The 21,666-nt window shown below is 39.3% G+C and overlaps 1 protein-coding gene across 19 annotated transcripts in view; it reads right to left on the reverse strand.

Moving 5' to 3' along the window:
• The window catches only part of SYTL2 (synaptotagmin like 2), a 389,039-nt gene that overhangs the window by 118,095 nt on the left and 249,278 nt on the right, over positions 1-21,666 (reverse strand). For 11 of the 19 annotated variants that reach the window (XM_069203964.1, XM_069203962.1, XM_069203967.1 and 8 more), the window contains 3 exons: positions 18,259-19,224; positions 17,395-17,466; positions 17,053-17,241 (listed from right to left, as the gene is read on the reverse strand). In XM_069203964.1, the coding sequence (XP_069060065.1) occupies positions 17,053-17,241; positions 17,395-17,466; positions 18,259-19,224 (1,227 nt within the window). The remainder of the gene's footprint in view (positions 1-17,052; positions 17,242-17,394; positions 17,467-18,258; positions 19,225-21,666) is intronic. The other 8 variants (XM_069203968.1, XM_069203975.1, XM_069203973.1 and 5 more) reach the window with 3 other exon arrangements.

Below are 21,666 nucleotides of genomic sequence, written 5' to 3' on the forward strand. Positions count from 1 at the left end.
ACTAGGCATCACTGTCTTAATACACAAATGAGTCCCCTCTTACCTCTCTAATTGCTCCTCGTTAGTTGTATGGGACTCAAAGACATCAATAGGTACACCGCTCAATACATACAGGGCTAATGTCACAGGCCCTCTTTTTCTCACTCTACGCCTCTTCCCTTGATGACACCTCATTTGGGGTCTTCCATCACCCTTAAGCCAATGACACCTTACTCCAAACACACATCACAAGCTTCCTTATTACCACCAGACTCATCATACCCATATCAACCCATCTTAAAAAATCATGGTTTGTCAGTCCTGCGCAAAATCTACAATTCACAACCTCAATCCTCTCGTTACAGTGAAGTCACCACATGCTCCCCCAAAGTTAGGTCCTTCCCCATTGTAGACACTCTGAATTGGTGCTCTTTGTCATCTGACACCAATGTTACTCTTTCCACAAGACTTTATAATAGAACTGAAAAGTCATATTTTGCAGCTAGGATTGGGAAAATGATGAGTCCTTCTACTTACTATCAAAAATGTATGACAGTACATTGTATGCCTCTAGGATCCATTAGTTAGATATATGTAATAACATAAGGATGTGCATTCCTTCGTCAATTCCAATCACACCTCTGGTGCAACTAATCCATACACAAACAACAACCAACAGTCAAAACTGTTTACCACCCCATACTCATTGATGAATGTACTGGCACTGTTGCTCTGTAAAGCAATTTCATGCAAAATGTTACCTTGCTTATTATTTGTAAAATAAATCAAATACCAGATCATGACTACCCAAACTTCAATCAAGAATTAGAGCAACTTTATAATCCTGCTATTGAGCAATGTGTGACTTTACCTCATGTAATGATTAATTCATACTGTTGTAGGAACGGAGCATCCCCAAACCCATAAATAAGTGAAGTCTCTAGTTTATGTCCAGACACCTGAGCACACAAAGCTCCTTTGCAGGTCTTCTCCTAGGTGAACTGTCAGGATGGGTGGAAGGAAAACACATCATTCCACTGAATCAGACGGGGCTCATCCAAGGACTAGGGAGAGTGTTTAACATACTGGTGCTCTTGATACTAATAGATAAACATATATTACATGAACAACCAATTTACATGTGTTTTGTTTACTTTAAGTCGGCGTTCGACTGCATAGAACAACATATTCTCTGGCAAAAACTATTATGCTTGGGATACCCTCCTTGCCTTTTAAAAGCAATACAAATGTTTTATATGGATACTTGAGTAAGGGTGTATAAAGGGGTCGGCTCCTTCCTTTCCAGGAAAATTAAGTCATAATAGGGTTTGAAGCAAGGATGCGTCCTAGCACCCTATTTGTTTAACCTATTTTTGGCTGATTTGACAGAAGCACTGGATGAAGTAAATGTGCATCCTCCACAGCTGGGTAATAAGCAAATATTGAACCTCCTTTATGCGGATGTCATTCTTTTAAGCCAAACCAAAGTTGGTTTGCAAAGCCTTATCGATAAAGTATCTAATTATTGCATGGCTAATGGTATGACAATCAACAAAAAGAATACCAAGATCATGGTAGAGAGTAACAGTGCAGAAAAAGCACAAATGGTACCTACAAGGCCAACAATTGGAACAGGTTAAAAGTTATAGATAACTGGGAGTTCTTTTTGATGAAAGGGGCTTGTTTCATTAACAAAGAGGATATGCGAAGAAAGGGAATTACACTGCTACTCAAATTTCGAACATTACAGAGACCAGTAGAAGGTTTAAGTCACCTACCACTACAAAAAGTGATATCAGCTAAATTACTACCAAGTATTACCTATGGAAGTGAGGCACTGCAGTCAGGGATGCTCTAAGTCTGAATGCAATTCTTTCTACAATATATAGGTCGCTTTTTCCCCTACCATGCAATGCTTCGCTGGCTCAAATAAGGTTAGGGGTCAGTCTAGTAAATCAAATGATTGCAAGGAAAGGGGCATACATTAAAATCTGGAAAAGAATTAAGTCATAAGAATCAAATCAACTATGTCAAATTCTCTGGCAAGACTAACAAATGAATACAAATGCCCCATCTTGGTAGTACTTAAAAGCAGCAATTAATTATTTGGAGGTTTGACCTTTATGGGAAATCCCTTGCCTCCGAAGTCTTTTAAAAAAGTTATTAAGGGCCGGATAAAAAAAATATATCATTACTAAAAGATAAAGAGACGTTTACAAATATGTTATCAGTTAATTATGTTTTGCTAAGATTTCAATTAATCATGCAAATAAAGATTTTAATTTCAAGTACATTCATACACCGCAACAGTTGATCAATTATTTTGTAAATGTGCACAGAATACCAAGCTGAAGGCCTGACCCCGACAGGTCATGCCTTATCTCCATTCTCTCTCATGTTCCTTCTCATCATATTGTTAACCTTCTGTATCCACATTCCCCATATCTCTCACACCTCCATTGCCCTAATGTCTTTCCTTTGCTTTCCCTCTAGGTCAGTCTTTTCCCTTTTTCACAAACTCCCTTTCTTTTTTCTGTCTTTCTTTCTTCTCTCTTATTATTTTACTTCCCAACATTGTGCTTATTTGTTTTATTCATCCACTACTGTCTGATGAATTTGGTTAATTTTAGAGCCCAGAAAATACTTTGAAATTCTTCAGTTATTTTTCAGAAATACGATTACGTTAGTTAATATTATGTAAACTTAACAAAGAAAATGGATTTGAAGTCCACAGAGATACAAAACAAAAGTTCACATTATTTTAAATTAAGTTAATGATTGGGATGTTTTAGGTTCTCTTAGGGATGTGAAGTGTATTTCAGTCTTTTATTAACAATAGTATTAGTGTTTTCTATAACAGGTTCCATTGGAGAAGAGGTCCCTACAGATGTTAGCGATGCAATTAACATTTGGTACTATTAGAAGGGAGCACTTGATAGAACGTAAGTTGCCATTTAGGTTTACCTATGCATCTGTTAGCTAAGGTAGGATAATTCTAAACACATTGCATAGTTAAATGCCTATGAAATACTTTTAATGTCTTGCTGATCAACAGATGCAGTTTCTTCCTTCACTAGATTCTTACTTTCCAACCTCATCTAATGTTTGCCTGGGATGGTCTTGGGAAGCTGTGGCATACTGCAGACAGTTTGAAGCCAATTAGAATGAAATTCACCTGAGCTTTCTATTTAGGCTGAGTAGAGGTCCGGTTTATGTTGTTAAAGATATCCTAGAATCAATGTGGTCTGCCATCATTGTTTGAGCATTCATGTGCAATGAGCTTTACTGATTTTTAGAAGAGGTGTTAATGCAACTTTGAAAAGAGAAGAAACAATAGCGCTACTAAAGATCTATGCTAAAATGTCAGTCTTTCACACAGGAGGGTCATTTTGAGAGAGCCATGCGTCTCTTACAGAACTTTCAGTTTTCTTGTATGTCCATGCCTGCTTTTTTCAGATCTGATGGGTTTGTTTGCCAGGACAAATCCTCGCTACATGTGGAGTCTCACAGTTAACAAGAGTTAGGCTGCTTTTTCAAGTAGTTTACACTTTTAAAATCTCACATGGAAAAGCAGACATGGAGAATAAATGTGGCAGAGGGACGTTACCCAGGGGGACCCTCAACAGCCATTTTTAATTCTTGCAATGTGTGGCATGAGATTTGGGAAAAAATACAAATGGGGAAGAGGGAGGTCAGTAAGGAACAGGACAGTTTTAACTCCCAAAATACAGGCACAAACCTTTACAGTTCCTATGAAAGAATATTATCTTACAAAGCAGCCTGGTCCGCAATCAATTCTTCAACCCAACTATTCTTTAAAAAGGAGGTGGACCTCTCACCCACACTAGGTGTAGGTTTCATCATAGGGGTTGCCCTTCGCTAGCAAGCGGGTTGCTTGGTAGGATCATCCAGAGCTCTATTGTGTATAATTTTGCACAAGATTGGATATGTGCATCCTATCGGAGTCCCTTGGATGTTAAGATTATATCTAGTGATACTACCTCCTAAATTAATAGATTTTTTAGTTCACTAGTAAAAGATTAAAAACTGGTGTAATGGAAATACTGTAGTTTATGGACCCTACCACATCACTCAGACTGGTGAAAAATGTGTCTTACCTAGTCATAAGGTCAAGGCATATTCATCAACATGTAAGGGACCTTTCTTTGTGTGCCATTTAGGATACCCAAGTTAAGTGACGTATGTGATGTGGTACTGTGAAAGCTAAAGGGGTAAATATAAATGGTAAATCTATCTGATATAACTTGTACCGTCTTTGGGTATGCTCCGGTAGTGGCCTACAGTACAGAAACTTGTTAGTTCAAACAGTCCAGTATGCACATTTCTTCTTATATGTTTCATTAATTCACATTGGTACTTTGGAGAATTTCGCCTTATTGCATCTTTCCAACTGTAAACTCAAAATTAACCAACACATCAGAACATCTTTGTGAAACCAACAAAGAAGCATGCCTCTTAGTATGGGTGAAGGGTCTGCATCATGTTTAAAGAATATCTGGGTTGAAGATTTCATTGCATTCCAGCCTACTAGGCAAGATAATATTCCAGCATAGGAACACTACAATTATGCGTCTATGCTATGAAATCCGAGAGACCAGAAACTGAATCAAGCAAGTTTCAAACGCTGTGTTACCCAAAATAATCTCTAATTAAGAAGTAGTATTCCCTTATAAAAAAACAAACTGGAGACATACAACTCAAATGTATTTTAGGCATGATAGTTCTATGTACCTAAAAACACCATCAGAATGAAGACTCATTAATGGAATGCCCTACAGTCATCATTTGAAGCATCCCTAGAGCAGTGGGGGCCCCATAGCCCACATCTGAATACTAGGGGCCACAGTAGGAGTTCAGTGGACAGTTTTCACTGTCTGATGAACTTCCGACAGGAAGGTTGCTGCCACACTGGCTACCTCCCCACTGGACCCATTAAGAGTTTCCTGCTAGGCTGGCGGCTGGAAACCTAGGTTTTCGCCCGCCAGCCTAGTGGGAAACAGGCTACAGTAGTGTCTCTGGCTCGTAATCGAGCTGGCTGCAATGCTGTAGCCAGCAGGGGCACCAGCAACCTTGCAATGTTCACTGTCTGCAGAGCAGACAGTGTGAGGGTGCTGGGAAGGGGCCCCACCTGTGGCCCCCTGCACCTGTTCACCAGCAGCCTTTTCACAAAAGGCTGGCAGAGAACGAGATCAGAATCCACAGGGGAGCGCTACATGCAGCGCTCCCATTGCAGATTAGGATTTCCGTCACCCCCAGACAGCTGGGACCCAAGATCCTGGCACTTCCCTGGCAGTCAGACCACCAGGGTTGTTATGTGGCGGTCATAAGACCTCCACACTCGTAACGAGGGTCTAGGTAACTAAACAGTGCCCAGACTTGCTATCCATACAGTAGATGAAAATGTTTAAGTGGGTCTCCTTCTAGAAAATCAACAGAAAATCTCCAAGAAGCTCAAAGCCATTGCCATAAAGAGCTCTGCCAAGAAGCAGAACAAACAAAGTTTGCATCAAACTTACCGGCACTACAAGTAGTATAGGGGAATGATGGCATTTGGCATTCGATTCATTAGAAAACTAGTGAGGGAAAGTGTCAGAACTGAATGTGCTCCACCGTAGACAGAAACGTGTAAAGTACACAATACAGTCTCCTTGCTGAGAGTGTCTCAGCAAACAAACATCAAATCAGGACAGTCACATTATTCCAACTACTGCATATATTATTTCTACTTCTGCCATTGGTGGTCCAACCAAGGGAATTTTATGGCTTAAAAACAAAATTGTCACAAACTGTTGTCGCGTTAATCCAAACTAGTGGACTCTTTTTAGCTAACCGTTCATCTAGTGAAATTACATTATGTTTTAACAGCTGACCTGAGAATAAATTTGCACCATTAATTATTTGATCTACTAACAATAAATGTTTGTATTTAGAGGTTAAGGATGTTTTATTTTGCACGACTTTCATTACTATACCCCTCTTAATTGACATCAACGTGTTATTTCGAGTCAGCAATCTTGTTGAACCAGTTTTCTTTATGAAGATTAAAGCAGATAATTTGAAGAACAGAAAAATCTTACCATTGGCTACTTAATTGGATTTTATTTGTAAAATGAACTGCATAGTTGTAGTACAGAAAAATATGTTCAACCTCAAAGAAGATAAAAGTCGCCAATTATTTAGAAAATTATATAAACAATAATTTAGCACTTTAACAAACATTGTACTTATTGGCAGCAGAGTGTGTATCAAATGTCAAGTATTTTTAGTGTTCATTTTCAATTCCAATTAACAACCCAATTAAATGCAAACAAATAGCTCTTTATTGAATACTACTTGGAAGTCGATCCAGCAACTAACCAAAAATGTGTAATATGAAACACTGAGCGAATGAGCATGAAAAAGTATTTTTTTTTTTTTACATTCATGTATTTTCTATTGACAAAAAACTATGAAACCGTCAATATGTAGACAAATGGGAAAGTCTTCATGCACGGTTAAAAATTTTGGATTTCCACACAAAACTTAGGCAATATGGCATGTCTTCCTAAAGAAGAGGATTGTAATTACAAATGTCTGAATATGGCATTTCCTGGCTACCATTTAATCACTGCTTGTAAACTGCTGTTGGTACACATTCAAGCACACATTTAAATATTAACCGGGAACACCTTTTTTGTATGAGAAGTAGGGTGCAGTTACACATCATCGTAGGCCTGACTATTACCACCCACCTGGGGCCATATCGGAGCTGTTCAATTAATATTAAGGCCAATCTTGGTAAAAACCAAAATCTGGTTGTGGACTCCCTGGCTTGGGTACAGAACTCCTTCAAAGGTTTCTGTTATCAAAACGGTCCATACAGAGAAATCCATTATCACTTGAACTTTGTACATATGAAAAGTCGAAGTGTAAAGGGATTAACATCTGTACTACTGAACATTTGCAGCAAATATTTCTGGGAAAATTTACCGGACTATCAATGCATAATTGCTGGATCGACCCATAAATCTTCATGTTACATAAGCAAGGCAATTAGAAACACAAAGCAACATCAAAACATGCTTGTTAGTTTAAGCAAAGAAGAACTTTTAGACAAAGCTTACAATTATATTCACATCTCAGTGCTTCTTGTTTCAGGTTTTTGATTTGTTTAATAACGGGACATATACAGGTTGCATATTAAAGCCAACATTCATAGCAAAATTAGACAGAAGATCTCAAAAGTGCAGATTAGTGCTTTCACATCTTTCCTAAATACAAAATGGTTTAGACTAAAATTTTACCTGTCATCATTACTTCATAAATCTGGAAGGACTGCATTTTATATTTATTCACATCATTGCTAAATCAGGTATTCGCTACAACTGAAGAACAAGAACTTTTAGGACAGTAAACCCAACCCTCTCCTTAATACAGCTACACAATATGTTAGCACATTTCTGAAAAAAGCTGTCTAGGGACACTATGTTTGGAAACCTCAGAGTAACGTTTTCAGTGGCAATCATATATGTTGAGAAGTATGTCTCTGGGGCTGCCTTTCAGGTTCCCCAGGTGAAGGACCTCAAACAATTCCTGGACTCTTAACATTAGGATTCGGATAGGGACCAGCAAACCTATTTAAATGTGATCCCAAAAGGGAATCACACAGAACATGTCCACAAGGCAGGACTTAAGAATGGTCCCTGGGGAAATCATTATAGCTCTTTCTATCCAATTTTACATTTCCCTTTGGGAGACTGGATACAAACTTTCTAGAATGCTTATCTTTGCCATAAGGATAGGAAAGCTGCAGCGCAACACTGCTACTTTTGACTAAAGGTTTCTGGTCTTTCTCTACTGTTGTCTTTCTTCTGAAGTTGGATGATCCTAATTCCTGTGAATTTTGAGCCTGGGAATCTTTATCAGAACCTGCCTTGGTGCCTTCAGATAATACTATCCCTTCACAATTTATTTCTGCTGACTGGATGGTCCGCATGGGTGAAGGAAGATCAGAATGGGCCGTACTGTGAAGAAACTCCAATTTTCGATTAAGTCTAGCCATTTCTACTTCATTAACGACAGACGCATGAGCACCCAAGTTTCCACAGTCACTTTGTTCGTTTCCAAATATGGAAAGTTTCTCTTTAGTTGGGACAGTTGAGCATGGGTGGGAGAGGCTTAAAATCACTTGATTATTGGATAGCTTTGACTTCTCCAATGGGGACACTGGTGTATGCAGAACTGTATCAGTTTTGAATTCCTGATTTCTGCCAGGTCTACCTATGTGACCCCTGGCTGCACATATGCTGTTGTCTAGTTTAGGAGGAATTGGGCCTTCTACTGGATCTAAGGATGCCCGTACTTCATATTTCTCTTTCAGTTGGTGAAGAGAAACATTTCGATGAAGTTGGATTCTTGTTGTAGAACGTTTTGTTTGTGACATTTGTGACTTTTCCTCTTCAGCATGAGGGGATTTGTTTGGTGTGGGGGATTCAAATACATTATCTACAGAACCGGTTTTAAAATTAACATTAAAAGGACCAAGCTCAGGTTTTGGTCCAACAGGTCTTTCACTGCTTGTCTTTACTATTTCTTGGGGAAGAAATGTCTCGAGCTGGTAACCAGTCGAAACCCTGTGAGCAAGCTGTATCTTTTTAGTTGAAAGCCTTCGTGGTAATGATAGAGGTTTTTCTTCACACAGTTTTTTTTCTCTAATAGGAATCCTGGTTAATGTCGGATATATACTGGAAGGCTGACCAAGATATATTGGGCTACACAATCTTTCTTGATCATTTTTAGAGATATTTCTGTAATTATCTGTGGTACTATTGGATTCCCTACTTAATGTAAGTATGTTTTTAATATCCCCCCCTTGCAGGTTTTCAAATCCAATAGGAAGCATACCTTGTTCAGCTGTGGAAGCATTGACTGTGTTGCCTGTTGCTTCCCTCAATAACTGTGACCCATCTAAATCATCACTGTATTTCTGTTTCAACGAAGAACTATTTTGAAGTATTTGGGTATTTTCCTTTGTTGCATCATATCTTCCACTATGAAGCATTCCTTTTTTATCAGCTGAGCTGTTAATCTTGCCAAGATCAATGGTTCGATCTATTTTTTCCTGATCTTGAACAGACATGTTTTCAGAAGTATTTTCCAAGTTATCAGCCTGTTTGTCAAACGTGTCAGAAGCATCCAGACAATGCTTTGTGTGTCTGTCCTGGAATGCACTGGTTTCAATTTTTGATAAAATAACTGACTTGTTTACTTTTTGGTGAAGTGTTGTCTCCTGTTGATGATAACCCTGGTGGCCATGTTTAATTATTTTTGTAATAGGCATTGCTGGTATTTTGTTCTGATCATTAACTCTTCCCTGTTGTACCTCAGGAAAATTGTGGACAATGTTTCTTTGATCATCTGCCCGTGCTAATGTAGCCTCAGAAAACTCATTGTACACTTTTTCAAATCCAATGGGAAAAGCACTTTTCGGATTAGAAATAGTTTCATCAAATGCTTTCATAACCTCAGGTGGAGGAAGTTCTTCCTGATGATCGTCAACATCCTGGTACTGACTTTGTTTCAATTTTACAGAAAGCTTACTTTGCAGTGACTGAGATTGCCCAACGTCTTGCTTGGAGTCTCCAGTTAGAAGCTTGGCATGGTTGTCTATTTCCTCAGAGACTGGTCCAGCATATACACCACTCTGATTGCCCCGCTGAGAGTGTTTAATTTTACCTTTATAGATGTCTGCATTAATATTAGAGTTCTTGCGTAATCCCTGTGAAGATGGAGACGCCTCTTTGTTTGTTGTGTTCAATCCAGTCTTAAATTCACCTAATGCTGATTTGGGAAGTACAGTAGTTTTTAGCACAGTCTCTAACTGAGTTTTGAGAGAAACATCACTTTCAGTATTATTACAACTGGTATTCCTGTGGTGCTTCAATGTTTGATATGATTTTTCTTTAGACAACATTTGTTGAACCTTGGCCCCGCTGCTAGACCCTTGGTCTGCTAGAGAGTTCGTTGTTGATGCATTTATATCCACCTTTTCCCTTCCTCTGCCATATTTAGTCAAACCAGCGCTTGGTAGTTTTAAAGATCTGAAATTATACTCTTTCACTTGCTCAGAGGACAATCCAATCTTTAAGCTCTGCAAAGGTCTTTGCTGTTCAAATGTTGTATCTTGTAGTGGAGAGGAGGATTCTTCAACAAGCTTATGTAGTCCACTGACAAATTTATAAAGATCCTTTTTTGTTGAAACAGTAGTTTTTTCCACATGTTCCCTCACTTCATTCATAGGAACTGTGTCCTTTTTAACAGAGTTGGTAACATAAATCTCACTATTTTCCATTCTGTTTGAAACATGGGGTTCTGTTAGAAATGAATCTTTCAAGCCTGTTGTTTCTGAATCAAAAAGATGTGGAAGTGAAACAATGTGACCAGAATTGCCTTCAACAGGTTTAGCAGCTGGTAGTCCACATGCCATGTTCACATTATCCACTACGTCTTCTTTTTGGATTATATCACCTCCTTGTGGTTCATGCATAGAGTCTTTTCCTTCAGTCCTGAACACAATGGAAGTCGTCTTAGGTACTGGCAACAATGAGTCTGGCATCTCTTTATGAAGCTTTTGTAATTTGTCCTTAAAGTTTGGCACACATTTTGGTGGGGTGGTAGTCTTTACAATATCCTCTCTTACTTCATTAAAGGGTTTCTTATCCTCACAAAGCTTAAAGGACCCCTGCTCTTCTAATGCTTTGGGGTGCACTGGAGACGATTCCTTATTCAGTTTATTTAAGCCAGTGCCCAATTCACTATTGCATTTAGAAGCTCCTTTTTCAGCAATATTTTTTCTTGGGTAATAAGGGTGGTTCTTTTCTATTGTCAAATGTTTCGGGAGTTTGATTTCCTGTCCAGCTGTTGGATTTCCTGTGGATGTTGGCTTCAAAGCCTCTATTTGCAGCTTTTCTACAGCAGCTTTAAAATCCACTACAGGAGCTTTCGTGGGTGCTAATGTCCTTTCTACTAACTCTTCCACTGGGAATTTCAGAGAACTCTCCTTTGTAATTTTAATCTTGGTTTGTCCATCGGTTACCTGAAGTGCTGGAGAGGAAAGTGACGCCTCTGTAACTAGCTTTTGTAAGCCCTTGTGAAATTCACAGAGGTCATCCTTTGGAGAAATAGATTTTACAATAACCTCATTCACTTCTTGAATATGTACATTCTCCTGAGGACTTTCCTGCAATTTGGGCTGTAAATAGACATTTGGCCTGGCATGTAGTCCACTAGTGTCTACCACTGGTGGAATGGCTGCATTTTCTACTTTCTTTATGCCTTCCTTTGGGCCTCCAGGGAAGCTTGGAGGTTGTTGTGAGAAGTATTTTCCTTGCACCCTCACCACAATGTTAGGGCTTTCAGCCTCAATCAACTCTGGGTCAGATGCTTCATTGTGTAGCTTCTGCAATCCAGTTTTAAACACATTTGAGTCATTGTTTGTGGGAGCAACAGTTTTTACAACAACCTCACTTACTCCCCAAGGGATTAGTTCCTTCTTACAGAGATCAAGTGACCTCTGATCTTCCAATGCTTTGCGATTCATCAGAGAGGATAACTCGTTAGGTTGCCTAGTCACACTCTGGTTCAGTTCACCACTGTCAATGATGGGTTGGGCATCTGCTTTTTCTACAAATGATATCTCTTTTCTAGTTAAGTCAGCATAGTTTTGTACATGTTGTGGAAATTCTGGCTGTTTTGGAGACGTTGGTAACAGGTTAGTGTTTTGCACAAGTTCATCTTTTGTTGGAGCACACGCCATTTCTGCACGTTTGTCATTTGTTATTTTAAGATCCCTTTGCTTTTGCAGTTTGAAGTATTTGTGCATTTTGTCTGGCTTGCTGGGTTGCCCATGGTATATGGAAGAAGACAGGGAGGCCTCTACACTTACCTTACTTATGTCACTCTTACAATCATCAATATTGGTTTCTGATGAAACAACAGCTGTTCTAACTACTTCCTTCACTTTGGGAAGGGGTACCTTTCCCCCAGAACATAACGGATCATTTCTGTGTGCAGATAAAGTACAATGTGGTGAAGCATCCACTTTGTAGTTGCCAGCTAGTGTAGTTCCGGCCCTCCTTCCTGCATTCTCTGCAACCTCGTCATTGATGCATTCAAAAATATTTTTATCTTCTAGTATAAAGTCCTTTTCATGGCTTCTGTTCATAGAACTAGCCTTCTCAAGGACTGGGGGCCGTGGCTCCAGTGCCTCCTTCTGAAGTTTTTCTATACCAATTTTAAAATCTTGCAGGCCACTTTTAGGGGGAACAGCAGTTTTTGTCATAACTTCTGTTACTTTTTGAGGAAACATGTCCTCCTTTGTGCTTTTAAAAGAACTTTGTTTTCTTACAATTTCTACAACTTCCTTACTTGGGTACTCTTCTGAACTTTGCTCTTCTGCAGAAAGATCTTTCTGAGCCTTTTCATGTCCAGGGGAAGTTGACATCAAGGCTTCTTTTTGTAGCTTCTCTAACCTACGTTTGAATTCCAACACATGATTTTGTGGCAGTGCAGTTTTCCTTTCTATAGTCTCCTCTGTGTGGCATGCAAGAGGACTTTGCTTTTGCTGTGTAGAAAGTTGCTCTTCAAACCTATGTACTCTGCCTTCCTGCTGCACAGGAGACAAATGTGTATTGGTTAACAGTTTCTTCAAAGCTTTGTTGAAATCACGAACATCAGGCTCTGGTTTTTCTGTTTTAAAAACAACTTCTTTTACTTCTTGCAGGGCTGTCTCCTCCTTGAGGTGTTCAGGTGCACTTTGCTTTACTAGTAATGTTGGAATCAATGGTGCCTCTGGACTAGTAAGCAGCACATTGGGGTCAGTAGCTTGTTGCACCACAGGCTTTTCTCGACTGCCCACACATTCCTCCTTCTGGACTTCAATAAGGTACTCATGTTGTTGTGCAGAATTCATATTTTCACTCTTGCTCACAGCTGTAGACTCTGGCACATGTGACTTAGATGCCTCCTGCTGAAGCTTTATTAAGCCAATCTTAAATTCATTTAGGTTATTTTTTATGGGAATAAGAGTCTTTACAACATTTTCACTTATTTCTTGAGGGGGCTCGCTAACCTTGCTGTGATTAATCGATTCCTGCTGTTGCAATGGTGTGTTGTCCAGTAGCTTAATTACACTAGTCTTATATTCCCTGCAGTCACTGTTGGGGCAAACATCTGTTTTTCCCATTGGTGACCTCATTTCATTTTGTGGGCATTCAGAATTTATTTCTAGTGAGTTTGTCATGCCATACGATTCCTTATGTACTAGCAATGTTGGCAAGGCATCCCTTTGTACCTTCTCAGCCAAAAGGTCGGAATTTTGTGGTGCAGTTGTACTTTCAGCAATATCAGCCTGCCTTTGCGAAAAATCATCTTTTTTGGTCTGCACTGTGCCTTCTTGAGTCACTTGAAAGGACTGTGAATCCTCAATGAACATCTTATTTAAGGCTAGATTAAATGGACTGACATCAGTTGCCGGTAAAACAGTTTTTACAATAACTTCTTTTACTTCTTCACCAAGCTGTTTAGAGGCTTTTTCCTCCTCCAATACTAACTTGTGCTGTACAAGAGTACTGGCACTGGTTGTCTGCGACACTGCCATCTTTCCACCTATGTCTTCCTTGGAGCCTTCAATATAGCACTGCTCTTGACTTCTGATAACACCTGGCGATTTCTGAAGCTCTGGCAAGAGTTGCTCAGATGCCTCCTGACAAAGCTTCTGCAAGCCAATATTAAAACCATTCAGCTCAGTCTTTGTGGGAACTGCAGTTTTTAGCACAACTTCTGTTACTTCCTGAGGATGTTCTACCTCTTCTGGTTTTCTAACTGATATCTGCTCCTGTAATGCAGTGTCACACAATGGAGGGGATACTTCCATAGGTTTATTTATATTAGTATTCCACTCCATGACAGGCTTTGATGAAACACTTTTGCGAATCTCATTTGCGTTTTGCAGTGGTGAAGCCACTCTAGGAATTTCAACTGCACTGTACTGCACAGGCTTAGATGCCTCCTTCTGAAGCTTTTCCAAACCTTTTTTAAATGCACTCACGTCGGGTTTTGTGGGAACACAGACTTTTTCTGGAACTTCTTGTACTTCCTGAAGTAGTTCTTCCTGAAGATGGCTAATTGACATTTGCTCTCTGATCATTTTGTTGTGCAGCGGAGAGGACTCATTAAGTAACTTATTTACACTAGTGTTTGATGCACCATGCTCAAAGTTGGGTTGCACATCAGTTATTTTTATTATTAATAAACTATTTTTTCTTGGGGATTCAGAGTGTTGTTCCTCTTCCACTTTGAATTCCAGAAGCTCTGAGTTTGGTGACATGATTGTTGTTTCAACAGCTACATCCTTCGAGAATTGTAAAGTTGTTTCTATTTGCTTTGCAGAATCGTTTTCTTGAAACTTCTTCTGCATAGGAACCTCCGTCAGATGCACAGAGGATGAAGAAAGTGATGCTTCCTTGGCTAAATTCCTTAAGCTGTTAAAATCACTCACATCACCCTTTGGTGAAAACATTTTAACAAACCCCTCATCCACTTTAAGGGGTGCTTGCTCTGATGGGTCCTGAAGGGCACTTGCATGTGACACTATTTTGGGATGTCCAGACGGGCTTTCACTGAAGTAAGCTTTTGGGGCTATGGAAGACTTTTCTTTAACCATAATCTCTTCTACCATTGCCTGTTCCAGAGGGTGTTTATGTGGTGAAAACATTTTTTCTTCAATATTTTGTGAAGACGTATGGAGCACTGGAAAGGACCCTTGTACAACTGGGTTTTGAATATTTTCTGAATCACATTTAAATTCATCAATATCGCCTTTTGCTGGACTGATCGATTGTAACCCAACTTCTCTTACCTCAGTATGGTGCCCTTTTACTTCTCTAATTCTACTGGACATTTTCTCTTTTGATTTTCTAGGGTACTGTTCGCACCTTCTCAGAACCTCTGCTACATTAGGTTTAGACTCAACAGGTTTTAAGTTTGATTGGGTTACTGATCTCCCTATAGTCTCTACAGGCGGTGGTCTCTGGAACTCCTCTGATTGTTTAATTGTCATTCTAACCACTTCACTTGGTTTGAAATCCATTGGCAATGAAGAATCAGAGGCCTCAGTGGAAAGCTTTTGTAAACCATTATGAAACAGACTGGTATCTTTTTGTGGAGCAGCAGTTCTAACAATAACCTCCTTCACTTCTTCAGCCACCCATTTATCTTTGGGGTATTTGAGACAACCTTGTTCTACAGGCGACTTATTGTGTGTTGGGGATTTTAGCTGTTCGCGCAACTTCTCTCCCTGGCTTTTTGTTTTTCTAAGTTCACTGTTCTGTTGTGCAATGCTTTGGTCTACAATCTCTGTTGTAGGATATTTAGGAATATTTGGGTGCTCTCTGTCATGTTTTTCCTCGACTTTTATCACTTCATTTACTGTCTGTTGTGCTGCACTTGATGTGTCATTCAACTCCATATGTAGCTTTTCCAAGCTAAGCTTAAAATCATCATGATCAGATTTTGGAAGTGCAATGGTTTTTACAACAGCTTCTTTAACTTCATGATTGGGGGAATCTAGGTGACTGTGCTGCACCTGGGTCTTTGAAAGTAATGGTAAAGTGGTCCCCTCATTTTCCCTTGCTAACTCAGTGGTAAATTCTCCGGCCTCATACTTTGCCGGAGGCCAGGTTTTTTCAGTTGGCTCTTTGGAGTAGCTAGGGGCATTTTGTTTCTCGCATGCAGATATAGGCTTTTGGAGTACATTTTCATGCATTTGATAACGTGGATACAATTCAGCAGACTCGTCTCTGTGCAATCTTTCTAGCTTCTGGTCAAATTCATCCAGGGTGGCATTGGGAGGAGCAACTGTCCTTTGTATTATTTCGAATACTTCTTGAGAGACTGCTTCTGCTACAGGGCACTCCATGGACTGCTGGATTTCTTCTTGTGCCTGGAATAATGTCGATTTTTTCAGGGTATCCACTTCTTCAGCTTCATCTACTACGCTTAAAGAGGTGCCACTATTTTTTAATAGAGGTTGAGAATTCACATTTTGATCTGCAGAGGACCCCTTACTTGATTTATTACGGTTTGAGTTTAAGGATGCATTTGCTTCACTTTCTAATTTCATTAATGCAATGTTAAATTCACTTATGTTAGATCTGGATGGTACTTCTGATTTGCTTACAATTTCTTCAATGTCTTTTACAGCAACTTCACCAATAAATTGTCCTTTTGCTGCAGATTTATGGTGAATCTTTCTATCAGCACTACTTGCTTTCTTAAAAGAGTAAGGGTCTTCTTTTATTAGCTGGTGCAGGCCTGGTACTTCTGGGGAGAAGCATGTTTTTTTAACAGTGTCTCCTGTTTCCTGTTCAGGTGGGGTATTATGTGTGCAATAAAACATGGAATCAGTTGGAAGATCTTGCCTCATAATGTCTTGTTGATGAGAAGCATTCTCAAATGGCAGTGGAGGATGCTCACTCTGGTTAAAAAGCACAGCTGTTTCACATGATCCATTCTGATGCAGCTCCATACTTGAATTGGTTGTACTGACTACATGCAAAACTGTTGTTTCTTTATTATCTAAGAATTGGGGTCCCTTCCAAGTGATATTTGCTGTGCCATCTTGTTCAAGAGAATCACTGCTAGAGTCACCAACAATTTTGCCATATAACGTAACAGGATATCTAACATCATCTACATTTCTGTTTTTATAGTGCTTCACTTTTTCATCATCATCTTGCTGTGGACTTTTTAGGATGTGCTTATAATAATAACCATTATCAACTTTTTCTTTGCTTCTAACATCTAAATGAGACTGTTGCTCTTCTTTTCTGTTTATCAAATAATCAGTAGTCTTGTCAATCCTGTCCCATCCACTCTTCCCCACAGTTACATTCTTATCATGGGGTTGTTTTGCTTCTATCTGCAATTCTTTAGAAATGTGTGTTGCTAACTCAGGTCGTTCTACTGATTTGGTTATTCTGGGGAGCCCTACATTAACTGCACTTTCAAACTTACCACTGAAATGCTTGCTGGTTCTAAATGTCTCGTCTTTGCTTTCTTGCACATCTGTATTGAATTTTAAAAGGTTGGCATTCTGTGGTACATTGAAATTGTCTCTCTTGTCATCATTGTTAGGCTTGGTGTTGTCCATAATCATGGTTTCAGTCTTGCGTGATGGATCACTTTCATCTATCGATTCTTTTCCTGCGGGATTTGCAAAGGTTATTTGGCCATTGTTAGTCCCAAAGTCTCTCAAGCTCTTATGATACAGATAAATTACCTGCCTGCATTTACCACCATATCTATCTGCCTGGCCTCAAAGAACATTTAGGGTTAGAATCCCTTAAATAAGCTTACCTTGCAGTTTGTCTGAAGAGTCCAATTTTGACAAGCGAGGGGTGTTAATCTTGGCATACACTGGTTGCTGATCTATAACATAAAGCAAAGAGTTGCCTTTCCAGATTGGGAAGGAATACTACATAATGGGGTTTACATTAACTATAGGCTTCTTTTTTTAACAATTATATTTAGAAATGCATGACATCACCATGTTGTTCCTACTTTAGTTTATGGCTTATGACGCCATGTTCTGCATAGGAAGCAAACAACTGTGAAATCCTAAATAAATGTTTGAGGGTGTCCCTTAGTCACCTCAGTAAAGATTGACACAATTTTCAAGAACTTTAGGATTTACACATTTCAAAATAACCACTTTGTCACAGTAATCTCCTTCTTTTGGGTTGTCATGGCATTTCTATTTAATCACATTTAAATGCTTATAAAAAAATGAGAGCAATTGCCATTCATTTCTCAAATACCATGCACAATCATTAGTACTAGTGATCAAAATTGCAAGCCGAATACTTAGATATGTAAAAAGAAAAAAACATTGTGTACCTTAACCCAAAGAGTCAGATAAGGCCCATATGTCTAGATTATATTATATAGCAAGCAGTGGCAAGCATGTGAAACCAAGAAAGAAATTACATTAGTAGCATTCATGCCTTATGCTAATAAGGTACCCCAAAAAGTAGAATTAAAATATCTTACATAGCAATTTGTATTCCAGCGTAACACTTAATTTGAAATTCGCTTAGTGGAGAATTACAAATTGACAATTACAAAAAAATATTTTTTTTAAAGTGATGTTCCAATCAGTAAACTCTAATGATTAGGTGGGATAGGTTTAAGTAGGAATCACAGTCTCAACCAATTTCTTACCAATTGATAATGTAGATGCCTGGGATGCAAGGCTTGAAAGATCAGATGAGTCCCTGTTTGGGAAGGTTCCACTTGTGGGCTCTTCATTCTCGCGAATATTATCAAAGATGTGATTGGAGGTTTTTATGGAGGCTGCATCAACAAGTGACCTTTTTTCTTGCAAAACTTCAGAACTTGACTGGTGTGGTTGCGTGGTTATAAGGGAAGTTGGAGGTACTTGCGGTGGTCCAGGTGCCTCAGTTTTTAAATTAAGACACAAATTTGAAGATGCATCCAGAGTAATATCTCGATCCTCTTCGTTGGATGCAGTGGCTGCCACATCAGGATCCATGTCTACCCTCTCTGGATGTGCATAGATGGAATTTTGGATAGATTCATGTTCATTGTACAATGGCTTCACTCCGTCAATATCATCCTTGCTGTTTTTAGCATAATCAGATTCTAACAAATCAAACTCACCTATTTCTCTACCTTTGTGAGTGTCAGGAGTAGGTGGAAGAGTATCTGGGACATCAACAGATGTAAACCGCACCTGTTTTAACCGATCAATTGAGCTCTGTGACGACTGATCAGGTGGGTTCTGTAAGTAGTTCTTTACAGCTTCTCCTTCAAGAATGGGTGAATTGGGTGATAACGTTTTGCTCTGAGAATCTAGACTTTGAGAAATGCGAAGTATTTCTGAATCAGTTGAGCTCGAACTTGGACTTCGTTTTAAAATACCCTTGCGTGTGCCTGTGCCATTCAAGGAATCATTCCTTTTGGGTGGCTTGGAAAAAGAGCTATCACTGTCTGATTGGGTATCAGCAATTTTATAAGTCACTGTTCGGACTTTGGGTTTAGGAATCTTCTGTTCGGATTTTCTTTCAAGCCCATCGAGAGCATCTGAAAAGTTCTGATTGTCCTCATTTTGCTCAAACTTTGGCATTTTTTCATTGTGTTCACTTCTCTGTGAGGATGGCATTATGTCTGGAAGAAAACGTGCACAATTGCGAGGATAAAACATTGAAAGTAAAACAGGTTTCAATCATGCAGTTGATAAAAACAAAGCGTAGTATAAAAAAACAAAGAACTGTAGTGTTGATCTCAGCACAGAAAGCAAATATGAGAGAAAAGTAACAGAGGACCAATCAAAAACAAATTCATTTACAAAATAAACTGCACATTTATACAAGTTTTTCAGTAGGCCATAGTATCAATTAACATATTAGAGATTAAAATAGTACACTATATCGCACTGCACAAAACAGAGGCACTGTGGATCTGAGCATATCAATCAATCTGGATTTGTATAACATGGCTAATAACCCATGAGGAAATAAAACCCCATGAGGATAGAATCAACTGATTATTATTATGCATGTAGAGAAGAGACCTACAGCCGTGGGCGTCCATGGGGGGGGGACTCTGGGGTTAAGGAGGAGTGCTTATCCCCCCACCCCCAGATTTAGGTACATCTTGGTGTGCAGGCTCACAGTGCAGCGTAACACAACGGCCGCAGTATTACAATCTCCATAGGCTATAATGAAATTGTAGTACAACAAACAGGATATCCGTCACATTTGTGATGGAGTAACCCCCTCCACCAAACTCGAAATTAGGCCCTTAGGCAGATACTTTGCCTCACAAGCCTCCTCAATTTTCTGGGTAGCCAAACTAGTTATGAAGAGAAGTCTGACCCACCAATATATCCATCCTTGAGTCAGAATCCCAGCAATAACACTAAGCAAATGTATGGACCAATTGCCAAGTGCCTGTCTAGCAGATTTTAGGAATGAGGAAATTCCAGGAAGAGCCGCAACATAAGGGACTCTAGGACTACTTGGCAAGGATCGATTAGCTTTCACATAACACATAATGATGCAAGAAACTATTTGCCTTTTAAATGAGGCTAGATCGGCTGGACCACACCATAATTAACAAAGAGTTCTTTAACTAAAAAAAAAAAACTCTTTAGTCTTGTCCAAATAGTATCGTAATTCCCTATTTACATGCAAAGACCTCTTTGTTAAGGACCTTAGATATGAGAAAACAATAGCATAGACACAATCTGGTTTATGTGAAAACCTGGAATATCTTTAGAAATAAATGAAGGGTGAGTTCTTGGTAACATTTTATTACAATGACAAACCATGTAAGGTTCTTCAATACAAAAGGCCAGAAGCTTACTCACCCTCTTTGGAGAGAGCTACATGCAATTCCCATGGAGGAGGGTGTCTTCCAACTGGGAAAACACTTAAGTACCATCCAGAAAAATGTTTAATTACTGATCATTGAAGAAAGATGCTTGAGAAGCAGACTGATAAGCATTGATTTTAGCCAATGCACACTAATAGAAGTAAATTGTAAACCAAACTTTGCCACATGAAGAAGGTAAGATAATATCTCTTTTTGCCATGTTCTTGACCCACTTGCCTATTGATACAATATATGTAGAACCTCTTCCATTTGAATAAGACAACCTAGTAAAAGGTTGCTTCGATTTCCTCAGAATGGCAATGCAGCCATCATGTGACTTCAAAGCAACCGTCTGTAGGACCTTAGGAGCCAGAAAGTCCAGTTTAGCAATGGTTAGATGGGAAGAAAGATACTGTGTGACATCTTCGACAGCAGAACTAACCTCACTGGATGTTTGTTGTGTGGCAAAAAGGACAATTGAAGAAGGTCAGGATACCACCACTGACTAGGCCAGTCCAAAACAATAAGTATCATCTTTGCACTGTTGAATCTCAACTAGTTAGTCACCTTGCAAAGGAAGAGGATAGAAGGAAAAGCATAGACAGATTCTCATGACCAACTTTTCAAGAGTGCATTCTTCCATGGACGAGGTTCTGGAAATGAGGAGGTATAGACTGGGCATCTTCTGTTTTGTTCTGTAGTGAACAAGTTTATTTTTGGATGCTTCGAGCGAGAGAAGATGTCTGTCAACATGTTGTTAAGAACCTACTTGTTTTGTTGTAACATAGGACAACTTAATGAATTCAATCATCCAGTGCAAAATTATTTGATCCTCCTTGGAAAGTATCCTGGACTTTATACCCCCTTGCTTGTTTAGAAAGAACATAGCTGACATATTGTCCTCCTGAAGCAGAAAGGACCCAAGCTTGATCAGTGGTCTGAAACACAAGGTGAACAATCCTCAGCTCCAGTATGATGAAGTGGCTTCTTTTCTTTGTTAAATACCATGGCCACTGAGTAGTAAGATAGCCCATATGAGCACGCCTTCTCATTTGTCACCACAGTTTGAGAGAGAAATCACAAGATGGGAGGGTACTCTATCTAGTCAGAAGATTTCTCCTCTTACACCGCCATTTCAAGGGCTGGTGGCCATGACACCACCAGTGTACCTTTTCATCTCAATACCCTGACATTTAGCAACACTGAACCTCCAAAAATGCTTACAGAGGTCCC

The sequence above is a fragment of the Pleurodeles waltl genome, chromosome 8 (assembly GCF_031143425.1).
Source record: "Pleurodeles waltl isolate 20211129_DDA chromosome 8, aPleWal1.hap1.20221129, whole genome shotgun sequence".
Lineage (NCBI taxonomy): Eukaryota > Metazoa > Chordata > Amphibia > Caudata > Salamandridae > Pleurodeles > Pleurodeles waltl.